The 16,935-nt window shown below is 41.5% G+C and overlaps 1 protein-coding gene across 6 annotated transcripts in view; it reads left to right on the top strand.

Annotated features, from left to right (window-relative positions):
- DYNC2H1 (dynein cytoplasmic 2 heavy chain 1) overlaps positions 1-16,935 on the top strand; it is a 670,805-nt gene that overhangs the window by 517,132 nt on the left and 136,738 nt on the right. For 4 of the 6 annotated variants that reach the window (XM_082683959.1, XM_082683958.1, XM_082683962.1 and 1 more), the window contains 5 exons: positions 4,853-4,994; positions 5,579-5,688; positions 10,942-10,962; positions 12,323-12,421; positions 14,016-14,139. In XM_082683959.1, the coding sequence (XP_082540085.1) occupies positions 4,853-4,994; positions 5,579-5,688; positions 10,942-10,962; positions 12,323-12,421; positions 14,016-14,139 (496 nt within the window). The remainder of the gene's footprint in view (positions 1-4,852; positions 4,995-5,578; positions 5,689-10,941; positions 10,963-12,322; positions 12,422-14,015; positions 14,140-16,935) is intronic. The other 2 variants (XM_082683960.1, XM_082683963.1) reach the window with 2 other exon arrangements.

Here is a 16,935-nt window from a genome sequence, read left to right on the forward strand (position 1 = left end):
AAAATCTAGGGGCTGATGATATCTTTGCTGATGTTGATCTTCCATGACGGGGAAAAACCCTTTTTCTGGCCCTAATACTTCTCTCCAATTCTGTGCGGTGCAGCTCGCACAATAGCAGGCCTTGGCGCAGCAAGGTTTATACGGAGGAGGCCCCTCGTAAGGTGGCGCTGTTGGGGCTGGGCGCGTGGGCATAGGATCTAAGTTATCTACCACTTCCGTCTCTGTTTGTAACTGCGCCATAGCTCCTTCTTTCACTTTTAATTTCAGCTGCGCCATAACTTCCCCCTGCATTTTGAGCTGCGCCATAGCCTTTTTTAGTTCCTCCTCCTTTTTTGCAAGCTCTCTTTTCATTTCTTCCACTCTCTGATCATCGGAGGGACCCCCTCCCGTCACTTTTCTCTTATCACCCAGACGGGCGTTTTCCTCGTCTGAGGTTTCTTCTGAGCTTTCACTTTCAGAACTGGAATCTCTCCAGGATCCTTTGCAAGACTCCTCTTTTACCTGTTCTAAGATCTCTCCTCCCTGTAGAACCGCCTTGCATATGGGTTCGCGGGATGATTGTAAGCAGACCTTCACTAAGGACCAAACAGCGAGAGTTCCCGGCGTAGTGCGCGGGTCGCGCCTGAGGTCCTCCCCTAGATATTCCCATTGGGGAATATTAAGCAATCCCTCCTCTAAGAACCACGGAGCGGTTTGACCCACTTCTTTTAGAAATAAGCGAGCCTTCTTATTTTTCAAAGGGGTCCCATTTGCTTTAAGAATGTCAGTTAGCGGCCCCAGCATTTTATATGCAGCCATCTCGTTTCCCATCCCGGAAAGCTTTCTACGCTCGTCCTCGACTTGAGGAACTTTCCCTGTCACTAGACAGAAATAGGTGCACTCTTTACCTGATCGTCGCCGACTCCGTGCGTCTCTCACGATGAGAATCCCGGGTTTCAGCACCACCTGTCGCTCTCGGCCCGCAAGAACGACTCGGAGACTCACGTAGCGGCGAACCTTCTTCTTTAATCGCTTTTTTTTTCCTCTCCCTTTTACCCTCGGCGCATGCGTTTTTATATAGGCAGTGTTACCCAATCACAATGCAGTGCTCATGCACCTCCCGCCAGAGTGGACCTAAATGAACAGCCAATCATATTCAGTCCCTTACGGCTCTTAGAGTAGGCCTCCTGTACCGGCTCCCGACAGTGACTGAGCAGTTCTGTACATCGTCACTCAGTGCTCCTCATGGTGGCTGTGCTCTTCACTTGCCCCCGCCCCCTGCCCACCCCACCTCTGATAAGCTTTCTGTTAAATGAGCACCCTCAGCTCAAGTTACCGTTTTTTTTTCAACAAGAACATTTTTTACTTAAAGCACACTTCAGAATAAACAGTTCTAAAAGATCTGTAAAAAAATCCCATCCAAAAAATAGAATACACATTTTTCTTTTTAAGATTTTTATTTATTTATTTGACAGAGATCACGGGTAGGCAGAGAGGCAGGCAGAGAGAGAGGAAGAAGCAGGCTCCCCGCTGAACAGAGAGCCCGATGCAGGGCTCGATCCCAGGACCCTGGGATCATGACCTGAGCCAAAGGCAGAGGCCTTAACCCACTGAGCCACCCAGGCGCCCCTAGAATACACATTTTAAGTATACACAGACGAATCCCTTGATTAAAATCACATAAAAAGAGACATAACAAATATTACAAATTTACGAAGACTGAAATTATGCCAAGTATGTCTTCCAACCACAATGAGACAAAAATAAAGATCAACAATAAAAAAGAGTTGGAAAATCTACAATGTAAATATTAAATATTTAATATATAAATATTAAACAACATACTATTGTATAAGTAGTAGGCCAAATAAGAAATCAAACAGCAAATCAAAGTATGTCTCAAAGCAAAAAAAAAAAAAAAAAAAAAAAAGAAAAAGAAAACAATATTCTAAAATCTGTGGGATACAGCAAAACTAGATGTTAGAATGAAACTTATGCTATCAATGGTTGATGAAGAAAAAAGACAACAACAACCTGATGCCCAAGGAACTAGGAAAAGAAGAAACTTAGCTGAAATTAGCAGACAAAAGAAAGAAAAAAAAATTAGAAATAGTGACCAAAATAAACAGTAATAAAACATTGAAAATAATGACCAGTTTTTCCAAAAAAGTAAACAAAAATGGCAGTGTTTTACCTACATTAACTAAGAAAAAGAAGACTGTAAGTCAAAATGAGAAATGTAAGAGAAAAATAGTACAAAAATAGTACGTAATGTGGTAACAAATTATTATAAACAATACTTGTATACTAACAAGTCAGATAACTTAGAAAATGGGCAGGTTATCCGTGATTGAATCATGAATTGTGAATTCAAGAAATAGGAAACCTTAGACCAACAAGAATGAAAGATGAATTAGGATCTGGGAATTTCCTAGCACAGAAAATACAAGACCACGTGCTTTCCTTACTAAATTCTGCCAGACATAAAAAAACATCAATCTGTATCAAAATCTTACAAATCATGGCAGAGTAGGAACACGTTCAGAGTCATTCCATGAGGCTGGTATCACCCTGAGACCAACGCAGGACAGAAACACAAGAACAAAAAAGTCTAGTTTCTCTGATGTAAGTATTGCCAGTCTGACTTTCTTTTGACGTCCATTAGCAATACACGTGGTTCCCCATCCCTCACTTTGCATCTGCTGGTGTCTTTAGGTCTGAAATGAGTCCCTTGTAGGCAGCATATTGATAGGTCTCTCTCTCTCTCTCTTTTTATGCATCCTGACACCCTGTGTCTTTGGTTAGAGTGTTTAGTACATTTACATTTGAAATAATTATTGGCACGTAGTTTCCTGCAACGTTACTGAATTCATTGATCAGATCTCATAATTTTTTTGGTGGAGTCTTTAGGGTTTTCTATGTATACTATCATGTTTTCTGCAAATAGTGATAGTTTTACTTCTTCCCTAGCATTTTGGATGCATTTTGTACTTTTTTTTCTTGTCTGATTGGCTAGGACATCTAGTATTATGATGAATGAAAGTGGTGAAAGTGGACATCCTTGTCTTCTTCCTGATCCTAGATGGAAAGTTTTCATCACCATTGTGTATGATGTTAGCTGTGTGTTTTCATATATGACTTTAATTACGTTCGGGTATGTTCTGTCTAAACCCACTCTGCTGAGAGTGTTTATTATGAAAACATATTGTATTTTGTCAAAATTTTTTTCTATATCTCTTGAGATGATCATATAGCTTTTACCCTTCTTGCTAATGTGGTGTAGTACGTTGTTGGATTTTCAAATATTGAAGCACTTGTGCATTCCTGAGGTAAATCCCATTTGATTGTAGGATGTTTTAAAATGTACTGTGGAATTTGATTTGCTAATATTTTGTTGAAAGCTTTTACATCTTCATTCATCAAAAACATTGGCTTGTGGTTTTCTTTCCTCTCTCTCTCTCTCTTTCTGTCTTTCTTTTTATAGTGTTTTTTGTGGTTTTGGTATCAGGTAATGCTGGCCTCATGGAGTGAATTTAGATATTTTCCTTCCTCTTCTATTTTTTCGGAATACTTTGAGATGAACACGTATTTTTGTTTATATTTTACTATTTTAAAATGTTTTGAGTACTGTTGTCCCACCATGTTGTATTAGTTTCAGGTGTACAACGTAGTGATTGAACAGTCTATACATTACACTGTGCTCACAGCAAGTGCAGCTGCCATCTGTCACCAGACAACATGATTGCGTTGTCGTTGACTGTTCCGTATGCTGTGCTGTTTATTCCCACAACTTACTCATTCCATAACTGGAACCTGTGTCTCCTACCTTCACCCATTCTGTTCATCCCCTAAACCAACACTTTGTTTTTTGTATTAATGGATCTGGTTCTGCTTTTTGCTTGTTTACTCATTCATTTTGTTTTTTAGATGCTTCATAGACGTGAAATTGTATGCTATTTGTCTTTCTGTTATGACTTATTTTACATAGTGTATTATAGAAAGAATAGATAATAACTCTTCTTTAAATACGTGGTAGGATTTACCTGTGAAGCCGTACAGTCCTGGACTTGTGATTATTGGGAGTTTTTTGATTGCTGATTGGGTGTCACTGCTAGTCATCGGGTCTGATTTCCTTATTTGCTTGTCATATCCATTTGCAAATATCCCTCTTATTTGTCTTCTGTCTTTCAGGCCGTTTCTTTTATTTATTTTTTTACCTGAATTCTCCTAACTTGTCTCCCTCCTACCCGGCCCTTAAACTGGTGCATTCCCCATCTGTGTGCTGACCGTCTTCCTAACCCCGGTCTCATCACAGCGGTCTCCGCCCTGTTGAAATACTCGTGTGGATCATTCCTACCGCAGCTCACAACAGAATCTCCTTTGTGTGCTTCCTGCACACGTAACATCTGCCTCTCCCTTTTCGTGTCTTCCGTGTGGCTCCTCTTTCTGCCCTTCCATAGCCGCACTATGCTTTTAGCTAACGAGTGTCTCTGCTTTCTTACAGTTTTGTTTTGTGCCTTTGCTCGTACGGTCTGCGCTTAATAGTGTCTTATCCAGTGACGCTAATTCACAGTATTTAACTGTCATTGGGATGAAAGTTCTGCTTCACTAGGAATGTTCAATGACAAAATATGCTCATCTTTACAACTAACAGTGATATGTCATACATTTTTAAAATTCCAGCAGGGTCTGAGAGATCTCGTTGGTATTTTTACACTCCCGGATGTGTTCAGGACAGGGGTTATTATGTTAAACCAGTGCATGATTTTGTCTTCTATGGTCAGGACTCTGATTTATGAGGCTGTCATGTTTTTCACATGTCAGAACATCTCTGTACCCTACTCCCCGACCTGCTTTCTCATGTCTTGTCCAGGTTGCAGAGATAACAGAGGAATTAGCTACTCTTCCTAAGAGAGCTCAGCTTGCGGCTGCATTTATCACGTATCTTTCTGCTGCTCCTGAAGGTCTGAGGAAAACCTGCTTAGAAGAATGGACCAAGTCAGCTTGTCTTGAAAGTTTGTATTGAGTCATTCATGTTGTGAAATTTCAATATCCTAAAAATGCATCTTTTAATTTTTGCCATTTAACTTTTTCTAAATGAGAAAAACTTTCTGTAAGCTAAAAGAAACCAAATCTATTTTTAGATTTGCTCCATTGTGTAATTGTTCTCTGAATTGTTTTGTTGCAATGATTCTTCTATTCCTAAAATCACTCTATGAGACCATGGAGTATTTTTGATAATGGATGAATGCAGTTAAATATTTTAATATATTGATTTTTACAGTAATTTTATATGATAAAATTAGATGTAGGAACTCCAAAATTCCTTGTGAATTTTGTGGTTTCCTAAAATTATTATAGTTGTGAAATATATATTAAATATATAAAAAATATAATTTCACTGAGTTCGATTCCTTTGCACTTTTTGTCTTAAACTTCTATCTCCCTTAACTTCTTATGCTGAAGGGGGAAGAATGGATTGAATATTAAAGGATGGCCATGGGACTTTTGTTTGAGTATATTTTAAATAGGTTTGTTCCTTTCCCCTTGTCAAGTACATGATCACTGTAGTGAAATATTAATATCTTAAACTTTTCAGAATTTGATCTAAGGAGATTTCTTTGTACTGAAAGTGAGCAGTTAATTTGGAAAAGTGAAGGCCTACCATCAGATGACCTTTCCATAGAAAATGCTCTTGTTATCTTACAGGTAATTAATCAGTTTTCATTTCTCATTGAAAGTGTTCCTGTGGAAGCTTGCCTCAGGCAGCACCTTTTTCAGGTTCTTAGGCTTTCACAGTTATTCTTTTCATTACGTGAAAGTGAAGTTATTTTGGGAATGAAAATCCATTTATGATTTGGCTGGTGAATCTACAATTTTCATTATAATTTACTTTTTACCTAAATAAAAGTGTAAACTAAAGTGACATTATTTTCATGACCAAAAATTCTAAATTGAACTCCCTAATAGTAATGGAAATATTTTAGTGGTACCTGATTCACCTTGTTGTATAGTTCCTGAATCTGCAGTATATGATTTTACCATTTTATTTTACTGTGTTTTACAAAACAAAGTTCTACAAAGTGAAGTGAGGTAAGTTTGGAGTTGTAGGTTAGGGATAACGATATGCATTTTTTGAAAATTGTTCTTTCCCATAATATGTATTTCTCTCAAATCATTGTTTAAATGTGAAACTCTTACAGCCTTCTTAGCACGATGAATGGGAAAATCAAATTGCATCTCTGGTATACAAATTGGTAGTTCTTCTAGTGAAGAAAGATTTTTACCATTAGCTTGGTGCCCCTTTGTGTGACGTAACAGATTGTGGGAGGATGGCTGTCCCTGTGCCGACAGGTGCTGCCCTGTTGCTTCTGTCTCGGTGTGCTTTACTCCGTACACCAGTTTCTTCTTTGCTCCCTGCAGCCCCTCCTCTGCCCACACACTGTCTCAGTCATAGCTCCCATGAAGTGTGAACATTGAATGCTCCTTTTTAGGTCACACCAGCCACAGTCTTACGGCATTTGTACTGTGGGCCCCGCGCTCCTGGATGAAGCAGGGTCCTCTGATTGGGCTGTCGGCCAGCTGGCATGCTTTGGCTCCTTGCACTGCTGCCTTCCCAGCAGAGCAGTTTCTGACCAAAGAGCCAACGGTCTTGACTTCTTAAAGCATTGACTTTTTTCCTCTTTTAAAACATTTTCCATCATTGTTTTTCACAGTAGAATCACGAATCTGGAACTCTATGTAGATAAATAAATTCATTACATTATATAAAAAAGTGTGTACTTTTAAAAAATTTCAACTTATTTAAATTCAAATTAGTTAACATATATGGTAAAATTGGTTCAGGAGTAGAATTTAGTGATTCATCACTTACGTATAACACCCAGTGCTCCTCACAACAATTGCCCTCCTTAACAACCATCCCTCATTTAGCTCATCCCCAGCCCACCTCCCTCTCTCAACCCTCCGTTTGTTCTGTATCGTTGAATCTCAGCTGCCTTCTTTCCTAAATTCTGCATGTGAGTGAGAGTACGTAGTATTTGTCTTTCTCTGACTTGTTTGATTTAGCATAAACACTCCAGCTCCAGCCATGTCTCTGCAAATGGCAAGAGTTCATTCTTTCTGATGGCCGACTAGTGTTCCAGTGTGTGTGTGTGTGTGTGTGTACATATACATGTATGTATACGTATGCATCTACATGTACATGTAGGTACACACACATGCAGATACACCTGCACATACATACATATACACATGCACATACAGTTACACATACATATATATAGCACCGCTGCTTTATCCATTCATCAATCAGTGGACATTTGGGCTCTCTCCATAGTTGGTGCTTTTTATCTGGTTATTCCTTGCCCAAAGTTTCATACTCACCTCATCTTCTTTTTTTAGCAATCTAAGTAAACAATCACTTGCAGATTTAAAAAACACAAGAGTTTAAATATTATTCTTTTTTTATTCCATAAGAAATCAGGGGGGTGAGGCTTTAGAAAAAAAAAAATTTATCACAGTATTTTTTTTCCTGACGATACTAATTGAAAATGTTTACTTTTGTGTTTTGAATGATCTTTCATGATGAATATAGGACAGATTGTTTTTGGAATTAATTTTAATAATAAGCTTAGATTTACTTTGTATTTAATATTGCCATATCTACTGTAGATATTTATATGCATCTATATGACAAAAACCATATGGAAAAGTGTATTAGGGTAATTAGTTATTTTGGGGGGGGATGCATTTGTACTCTAGTCAGCCTCTGTCTCAGGTCTCAAGTAGTCTGCACGTAGAGTAAGCTCTTGTGGGTGAGGCCATGATTGGATAGCCCACATCTAAGACCTGCTCAAGTGGTGTATGTGGCATTAGATGTCTAAGTGGATACAAATTGGATTTCTGGGAAGTTTTCCCTGAATTAAACATGACTAGGCATGATGAGTCCAGTGTAATTTGGATTGAAAGATGTAGCTCATCTCACGGATACCGCTAGCATGTTCCTGACGCTCTCCCTCTCCTGGGGGGCTTTCCCACATTCACGGTCTGCAGCTCTCTCTCCGTCAGTGGTCCTACATAGAGCCTTTGTGTCCATGATTATTCCTTTGTTTGTCTTACAGAAGTATTTGTGTTAAACTAACTACTGAAGTGCAATAATGTCTGGAAGAGGAAACAGTCAACTAACGGTCTCCCATTGACCTTGTGATGGGAGTTAGTTTAAGTACATCAAGAGGTTCCCGTGAGGGCGCCTGGGTGGCTCAGTGGGTTAAGCCGCTGCCTTCGGCTCAGGTCATGATCTCAGGGTCCTGGGATCGAGGCCCGCATCGGGCTCTCTGCTCAGCAGGGAGCCTGCTTCCTCCTCTCTCTCTCTGCCTGCCTCTCTGCCTGCTTGTGATCTCTCTCTGTCAAATAAATAAATAAAATCTTTAAAAGAAAAAAAAAAAAAAAAAAAAAAAGAGGTTCCCGTGACCTGTGTCCTTATGAGCTGGGAAGAAGGTGGCCATGGGGACCCTGTGTCCTGGATTGCCTGTCCTGTGATTCTTATCTGTGGTCCTGATGTAATTAATATTAGCTCTCCTTTTATTCTCCAGAGTGTCCTGGCCTGGGTGATAATTTCTGTGATCTTTCCAATATTGTGGGTAGGACCCAGTGGTAGCACAGAGCCCTAAGGCTTAGAAACCACAGGGGAGGTATGAGCGAAAAGTATCCCAAAAGGAGATGGGAAAGGTGATTAATTTAAATTTTACAGTATTATAAATTTTTCTTGATTTAGATTTCGCAAATTTTTTCTTGTGAAGACGTATTGAATGTCACTTTTTTTTTTTAAGATTTTATTTATTTATTTGACAGACAGAGATGACAAGTAGGCAGAGATGCAGGCAGAGAGAGAAGGAAGCAGGCTTCTCGCTGAGCAGAGAGTCTGACATGGGGCTCGATCTCACAACCCTGGGATCATGACCTGAGCTGAAGGCAGAGGCTTTAACCCACTGAGCCACCCAGGCGCCCCTGAATGTTATTGTTCATAGACAGTTCAGTGTCAAATTTTTTTTTAAAGCACATAAAATTTTTTTTTTGTCAAATTTTTTTAAAACCACACAAAATTTCTGAGATTATTTTCCTTTCTGACATTTAGTGTATGTTGAGGAAATGCAAATTAATTGGATCTTAAAGTAAATAACACAAAATTTTATAGGTAAATCACATAGGGAAAATTTTTTTTGCAAATAAATCTCAAATAAGTAATAGTGACACTGAAGCACTCATACTATTTCGTACATGTATCACTATGAATGAACACAGGGAAAACACTTCAACCCCTGTCTCACTGGATTTTCAAATCAGCCTTGTCTGGTCCATGTGTTACCCTATTTATAGATAAGGACATTGCAGCACAGAAGGGTGTAGTCACTTGTCTCTGTCTCTAATTAATCGTTAAAAATTTTTAAAAATTAAATTTTTTTTTTTTAGTCAAGAATTTTTTTTAGTGGCCAAGCATAATAAATTTAAGAAGGAAAAAAGGGAGCTTGTGCTTTTAAGTTAACTGAGATGTTGAAAACATTGAGACCAGCTCTAGGATTCAAATGGTGTCACCAGGACATTGTTTTCCCAACCCATCTCAACAGACAGACTCATTCCCAGCTAGGTTCTGTCTGCCCTGTGTCAAGGATGGCCGTTGGTGGCTCCTGGCTTGCTGTTACCAGAGTTTATGCTCTGGCACTGGAGATGCGTCTGCACCCCCCACCCCGACAGTGTCCGTGCCCTCTCCCCAGAAGGAGTCTGATCAGTTAGCGTGGGCAGTGTGCTCGTTGGTTTGGGCTAGATGTCGGTTAGTGCTGGACGACTGATGGCCCATCGCAGACACATGGAGCGGGCATGCAGGTGGGCAAAGGTAGCTTTGCACACTGAGGATCTTCTCTCCTCCTCCTCCCTGTGACTTGCTCTCTCTTATTCTACCCGTGGGGATGTCTGTGCTGGCCCAGGAGAGTAAGCAGCGTATCTGCAAGTCACTTTTTGTCTCTCTAGTTTTCCACTCAGCCGGTTCCTCAACACATCTTGTCACATCTACATCTCAGGAGCGTTGTGGATTTATCCTGCTCTAAGCGCGACCACGGCCAGTGGGTTCGCTTCGGCTGCAGAGTGAGGCTTTGAATGAATACACTGGCGGTCATTGGCCCCCCGCATCACTCCTTCCCCACCGGAGGAGTGCTCTTTCCACCTTATTAACCTTATCAAGACAACACTCTGATCAGTAGATTTCGGTGACTCTCCGTTGCTTGCAGTATAAACTTGTCATTCGTAGGCACAGCGTAGTAAGACCCGAAGCACCGAGACTGCTCCTGCCCTGTACCGTGCACCATCCGGCCTCTGCTTCTTCACTCCAGGCTTGCCAGGCTCTGCCATCTTCCAGATTGTGTCGGGCTTTCTCTCCCCCTGTCTGTCAATGTTCTTCCCTTTGCCTGATGTGCTGTTTCTACTTCTTCTCCAGGCCAAGTATTGTTTCTCTCTGCTGACTTAGTTTGATTTGAAATGCTTTCTAGCGGTTTTCCTAACCCACCTGTGCCCTGCCTGTGTGTGTTCTTTACGTAACTGTCAGTTTCCGTGTCTTTCCTGGGTGTGATGTCATTGAGGGTAAGCGGGTGCGTTCCTGATTTCTGTAGCCCTCATATTGTCTGACTTAGTAGTAGTTCAACATGTGGTAGGTGAATGAACTCATGAATAAATGAAAGCTCATCATATTTGGATTTATTGTAATTTGTTACATGGAGAACTTGATGACATTTAATCATGGATCACATGACATTAAACATAATCATATTAAAATACACCTCAGAGATTTTGTCTAAATCTCTCTGGAGGAGTATAAATAGCATGAAATCAAAATTGTAAGTGCTCTTTGGCATTCTAGGGCATGTTTTTGGTCCTACTGAAATATGTTTTTTTTTTTTTTAATTGCATCAGATCATTGGTTTGGAATCATGGGTAAGAACATTTTTTTAAACTTTAAAATCCTTGTTTGTGTGATTGGGCAAAATCTTGTAGTTTGGTGAAATGCTTGCTCCTGAATACTAGCATAAAATTAGATCTCCAGTGTAGGTGTGGTACACAGGAAGTACATACAAGGCTGCGTACCAAACCTCATCTGCTAGGAGAGGCATGTTTTTGTGACGGAGCAATAAGTGGGAATAGCTAGAGAGAGATTAGCTTGAGAGGGGATCCTACTGCCCTGTGCCACTGGGGGGATTCTGGGGGGCCTGAGCGGTCCGTTCCAGGTGCAAGCAAAAAGGGGGTGTTGTGGCTTGGAGGGCATTTTAAAACATAATAAAGCCAGTTTATTGTCAGTCAAGTCTTTATGACCACCAGCTGTCCAAAGCAACATTGCTGACAAAATGCTCTCTGTCCCTGGGGCGGATTGTCCCTACCCTCAGCCTCCTTGGTGTGTCCCTGAAATAGTTTCTGCGCCTGTGTTAGATGCTCCTCAGGGCTACGTCTTCATGTCACCTGCACTTCCGTGCACTTCCTTAACCCTGTTGCCCGACTGCATCACAGTTTTCTAAGTGTGAACATGTAAGAAAAATTAGGTCAGTTATTATTTAGGGCTGATTTACTGGGTAACAATGTTTGTAATATTAGACTTTCAAACTTGCCAATGTATGTATTCGTCTACTTATATATATTTTTATTAATCATATCTCTATCATTGGCTTCTTTTCACCTGCTAAGTGACACTGTGTGTTTAGTGCATTTCCACTGGTGTCTAACTCTCTGTTTCAGGGTACCCTGTAATGGGCTTAGTTCCTAGTTCATTAGATCTTAATCTACAAGCTACATCTTTCCTCGGATGCTCCTTTTATAATGTTAGCCATACTGCTTTCTAAAAATTAATGTTATATTGATAATTATTTGAACAATACTTTTATGATGAGTTCATACTTCTCTTTAAGGTCTTTATGGCTTATTCAACCGAAGCATATATAAAGTTTGGAATAATTTGACTGTGTCTTTTCAAAGCCAGAAGACAGGTGCAAGTGATGTCACCCTGGGACTGGAGCCTCGCTCCCTGTAGTTTGCTGTACGTCCTCTGAGTTACCATGTAGTGAGGGGACTGTTCGTATTTTACTGTGGTGGCATTTCATTTTCTAATGTGAATTTCCAGTAGCTCTGAAGTGGACTGGTACAGCCCCTGGGTGTGGCTCAGAACTGTACCTTTATCCCCTCCTGAGGGCTCTGTATGTACCTTCTCCGAACCTGAGAGAAAACTCACTCAGTAATGGATTCACCTTTTTCGGGAAATTATTTCCATCTGATGAAAGCTTATAATTTTTTTCTTTTTTGGAACTAGAGTCAAGTATGCCCATTCCTTATAGACCCTTCTTCTCAAGCTACAGAGTGGCTGAAGACACATTTGAAAGACTCGCGTTTGGAAGTCATTAACCAGCAGGTTTGTATGACTTAAAATTGAGACACGAACTGGTACCCGCATGTCATGGTGGGCGCAGTTCTGGGTCTGTATTCAGGAGGCACAGACTTGGTGCTGTAACATACCTGGCGTGGGACCCAGGGAAGGAAAGGGGGAACTTTTAGCTTTACTACGAAAGGGATGAGAATATTTATTTGATTGCTCTAAATGCTAGGCATTAATCTAAACCCTAGGAATTTGCTAGTGAGTAAGGTAGTCAGTCGCATGTCTGTCCTCGTGGTGATGCCGGTCTGGGAGGTTAGAGAGACAGTTACATGAGCATTTACATGGCATTATGATCAAAGCCGTCAGTATAGGCTCCCAGAGAAGGAAGAGTTCCCAACGCTGCTTGGAGAGAGGCTGCTGGACCTGCAGTGTACGGTGCTTTCTTTCCGCGCCTCTCCTCATGTCCTGTGCCCGCACCTCACCGGTAAGCATCTCTCATGTCCCAGCAGGAGACACGTCGATTCGCAAAACATAATCATAGTCGTGAGCTCTCACTGCCATATTTATCGTGCTGAGAAAATTATTTGGGGTCAGGTTTTTGTTGTGTTTTTTTCTCTTTGAGAAAGTCCTAGTGTAATTTGTATTCATTTTCATAGATATTCTTTAGGTGCTTGAACAGTTACCTCATTTAAACATATTTCATTTATGAAATGGAGGTACTTGCTTCATTTGTGGGGTAAGAATAAGTTAGGGGCGCCTGGGTGACTCAGTCGTTAAGCCTCTGCCTTCAGCTCAGATCATGATCCCAGGGTCCTGGGGTCAAGACCCACATCGGGCTCCCTGCTTGGTGGAAGCGTGCTTCCCCCTCTCCCACTCCCCATGCTTGTGTTCCCTCTCTTATTGTCTCTCTCGCTCTCTCTCAAATAAATAAATAAAATATTTTTTTAAAAAGAATTAACTATAAATTAGATAATACATAAAATGCTTTAATACCACTTTTATGGTTTATGGGAGGAGAGCTTAGTAATTATTATTCCAAATATTTAATTTTTGTAACCATAGTTGGAGGCTTGAAGTGAAGTTTCAAACCCTTTTACTAGCTAGAAAGTCTAAAAATCTCACCTGGTCACAGAATTTTGTCCAGATGCTCTTTCCACAGTGATTAGACCTAGCACATACCACATCAAGGGAAGTTGGCTAGAATTCATCATTTGTCTTTCCTTTTCCGTTCAGTGTTTGATTTTGAACATAACCAAAGTAGTTCTTAGTAATATTTGGGTGAGTAGCTTATATAAGGAATTTGGAAAATTTGTTTCTGCATCAAGTTGAAATTTGAAATCATCATAAAGGATTGAAAAAGCTTTCTTTTTTTTTGTAAAAATCTTCACTTTTTGTATGTCTATTTGAATTATTTATGAAATCTATTTGATAATTTTTCAACTAAATTGATTCATCAGCCAGTACTTATAACTAGAAAAGCAGTCATGAATAATGTGAATTATTAATATGCATATTTAATTTTAAAGTAGTCATATTATTCCTATTAATATATTCCTTCATTATCTGTAAGGACCTTTGTAGATATTAAGGTAATAAAGGAATTAATGTGTATTCTTTTTTATTTTCTCAGGATAGTAACTTTATTACGGCTCTTGAGTTGGCAGTACGTTTTGGGAAAACCCTTATTATCCAAGAGATGGATGGTGTAGAACCCGTTCTTTATCCGTTGTTGAGACGAGATCTGGTTGCTCAAGGTAAGCATTTGACACTTTGCAGAGTCACTATTTTTAGAATTTCCACAGTAACTTCATAGCTCACTTGGACCTGTGTCGGTCTTGCCGCTGAATGTGACTTTTCTGGCTGAGTCGGGGAATGCTGTCGTGGTCCAGAAGGGAGAGTCGGTGAGCTCTTGCCTTTATAGAGATGTCCTCGTGTCAGGGTTTCCAAGACTCTCCCAGGGACAGTGTGTGTCCAGAAGACACAGGATTTGAAACAGTCTCACTGTGGGCTAAGATGCGTCGCAGGGACAAGACAGAAGTTGAAGTCAGCCTAGAGAGAACATGTAGTGTGAGGTCAGCAGTCCAGAACTGAGGTGCCAACCTCCGAGCCTCTGCTGCTGGGGTCCTGCGGGGCGAGCCTGCTGCTCCCAGGACCAGCTTGTGACAGCGCCTCTGCAGTGGCAGGGGCCAAGGAGGCTTAGTGGACACTCGGTCACACGGTATTGTGGCCAGCCCATCCTGCCTGGCAGGAGACCACATTCCAGACCCTCCCGCCCCAACGAAAGCAGCCCTTGGGTATAAACCACACTGTGCGGTGCGCGCTGGGGGCGGTTCACCTGAGGACCCGGCCGGTATGCCCTCTCCAGAAGTGGGGAAGCCAGTCATCTGAGCAGCGGGCCCTGCTGTGGGCAGAGTCTCGGGACCCCAATTTTCCTCTCTCTGCACAGCTCCCGCAGTCCGCCCCGTTGGTGGGAACGTCTGCGCTCCCGCTCCGAACGTCTGTATCCCGCTCTGAACGTCTGTATCCCGCTCTGATACATATGCGCACGCACAGACTGAGCCGCGCTGGCTCTGCAGGACTTAGTTGACCGTGCGAGCTTGAAATAGAACCTGGAGCTGCTGCGGCAGACAGACGCGGGTCAGAAGCGGGGCGGGTGCGGCCTGGCAGGGGTTGATGTGCTGTGATAGGGCCAGTAGGGTGGAATTTGGACTTTGTAAGCAAGAGCTCCCTTCCAGATGTCAGTCTCTGTGCACAGTCAGGCTGTTCCTCACCGGTACTAATCCGGATCTGTGAACTAGCTCCGATACCTTTTTTCCCCTTATAATTTTTACTTAAATTCTAGTTAACACACAGTGCAGTATTGGTTTCTGGAGTAAGATTCAGTGGTTCATCACTTACATACCACACCCAGTGCTCATCACAAGTGCCCTCCTTAATGCCCAGCCCTCACCTAGCCCATCCCCTACCCACCTCCACCCATGCACCCTCAATTTGTTCTGTGTCAGTAAGAGAAGCTTATTATTTCCCTATTTCATTCCCCCACCATATGTTCATCTGGTTTCTTAAATTCCATGTATGAGTGAAATCGTATGGTATTTGTCTTTCTCTGACTTGTTTCACTTAGCGTTATACTTTCTGATTCCATCCACATCATTGCAAATGGCAAGATTTCATTCTTTTTGATGGCTGAGTAATATTCCATTTTACACACACACACACACACACACACACACACACACACACATATCTTCCTTATCTATTCATCAGTTGATGGGCATTTGGACTCTCTCCATAGTTTGGCTATTGTAGATAATGCTGCTGTAAACATCAGGGTTCATGTGTCCCTTTGAATCAGCATTTTTTCATCCTTTGCATAAATACCCAGTAGTGCAGTTGCTGGGTCTTGGGGTAGCCCTATTTTTAACTTCTTGAGGAACCTCCATGATGTTTTCCAGAGTGGCTGCACCAGCTTGCATTCCCACCAGCAGTGGAGAAGGGTTCCCCTTTCTCCACATCCTCACCAACATCTGCCATTTCCTGACTTGTTAATTTTAGCCATTCTGACTGGTATGAGGTGGTATCTCATTGTGGTTTTGATTTGTATTTCCTTGATGCCAAATGATGTTGAGCACTTTTTCATGTGTCTGTCGGCCATCTGGATGTCTTCTTTGCAGAAATGTCTATTCATGTCCTCTGCCCATTTCTTGATTGAATTATTTGTTCTTTGGGTGTTGAGTTTGATAAGTTCTTTATAGATTTTAGATACTAACCCTTTGTCTGATATGTCATTTGAGAATATCATCTCCCATTCTGTCAGTTGTCTTTTGGTTTTGTTGACTGTTTCCTTTGCTGTGCAAAAGCTTTTGATCTTGATGAAATCACTTATTTATTTGACAGACATAGATCACAAGTAGGCAGAGAGGCAGGCAGAGAGAGAGAGGAGGAAGCAGGCTCGCCGCCGAGCAGAGAGCCTGATGCGGGGCTTGATCCCAGGTCCCTGAGACCGTGACCTGAACCGAAGGCAGAGGCTTAACCCACTGAGCCACTCAGGTGCCCCTTAAATTGTCATTCTTGTTTGGCTCATAGGCTGGGTTCTGTTAGTGTCAGGTGTGCGGCCCCATGACGGAGCACTGGTGGACGTGACTCAGTGCTCATCGTGGGACACGTGCGCCCCTCTCCGCCTACCTCAGCTTTCTTCTGTCTGAGGCATTTCCTTTCCTGTGTCCTTCAGGAAGACCCATTGGGAATAAACTTCTTCTTCTTTGATTTCTGAGGGAGATTTGTTTTTTGGCCTGGCATGGAATCCTGGGTTGGTACTTATTTTCTTTAGCAGTTTAAAGATTTTATTCCTTCATCTTCTAGCTTTTGTCAGTCCCGTTGAGAAACCACCCGCTGCTTTTATCCTTGCTCTTCAGCAAGTGATGGGTCGTTTTCCTCCCGATGCTTTACGACTTCGTCATTGGTTCCCAGCGGTTGATTATGATGTCCCTAGAACTGGTTTTCTTTGCGCTTATCCTGCTTAAGTTTTCTTGAAACATCCAGTTGATGTA

Source organism: Mustela nivalis (assembly GCF_964662115.1).
Source record: "Mustela nivalis genome assembly, chromosome: 9".
NCBI classification, from domain to species: domain Eukaryota; kingdom Metazoa; phylum Chordata; class Mammalia; order Carnivora; family Mustelidae; genus Mustela; species Mustela nivalis.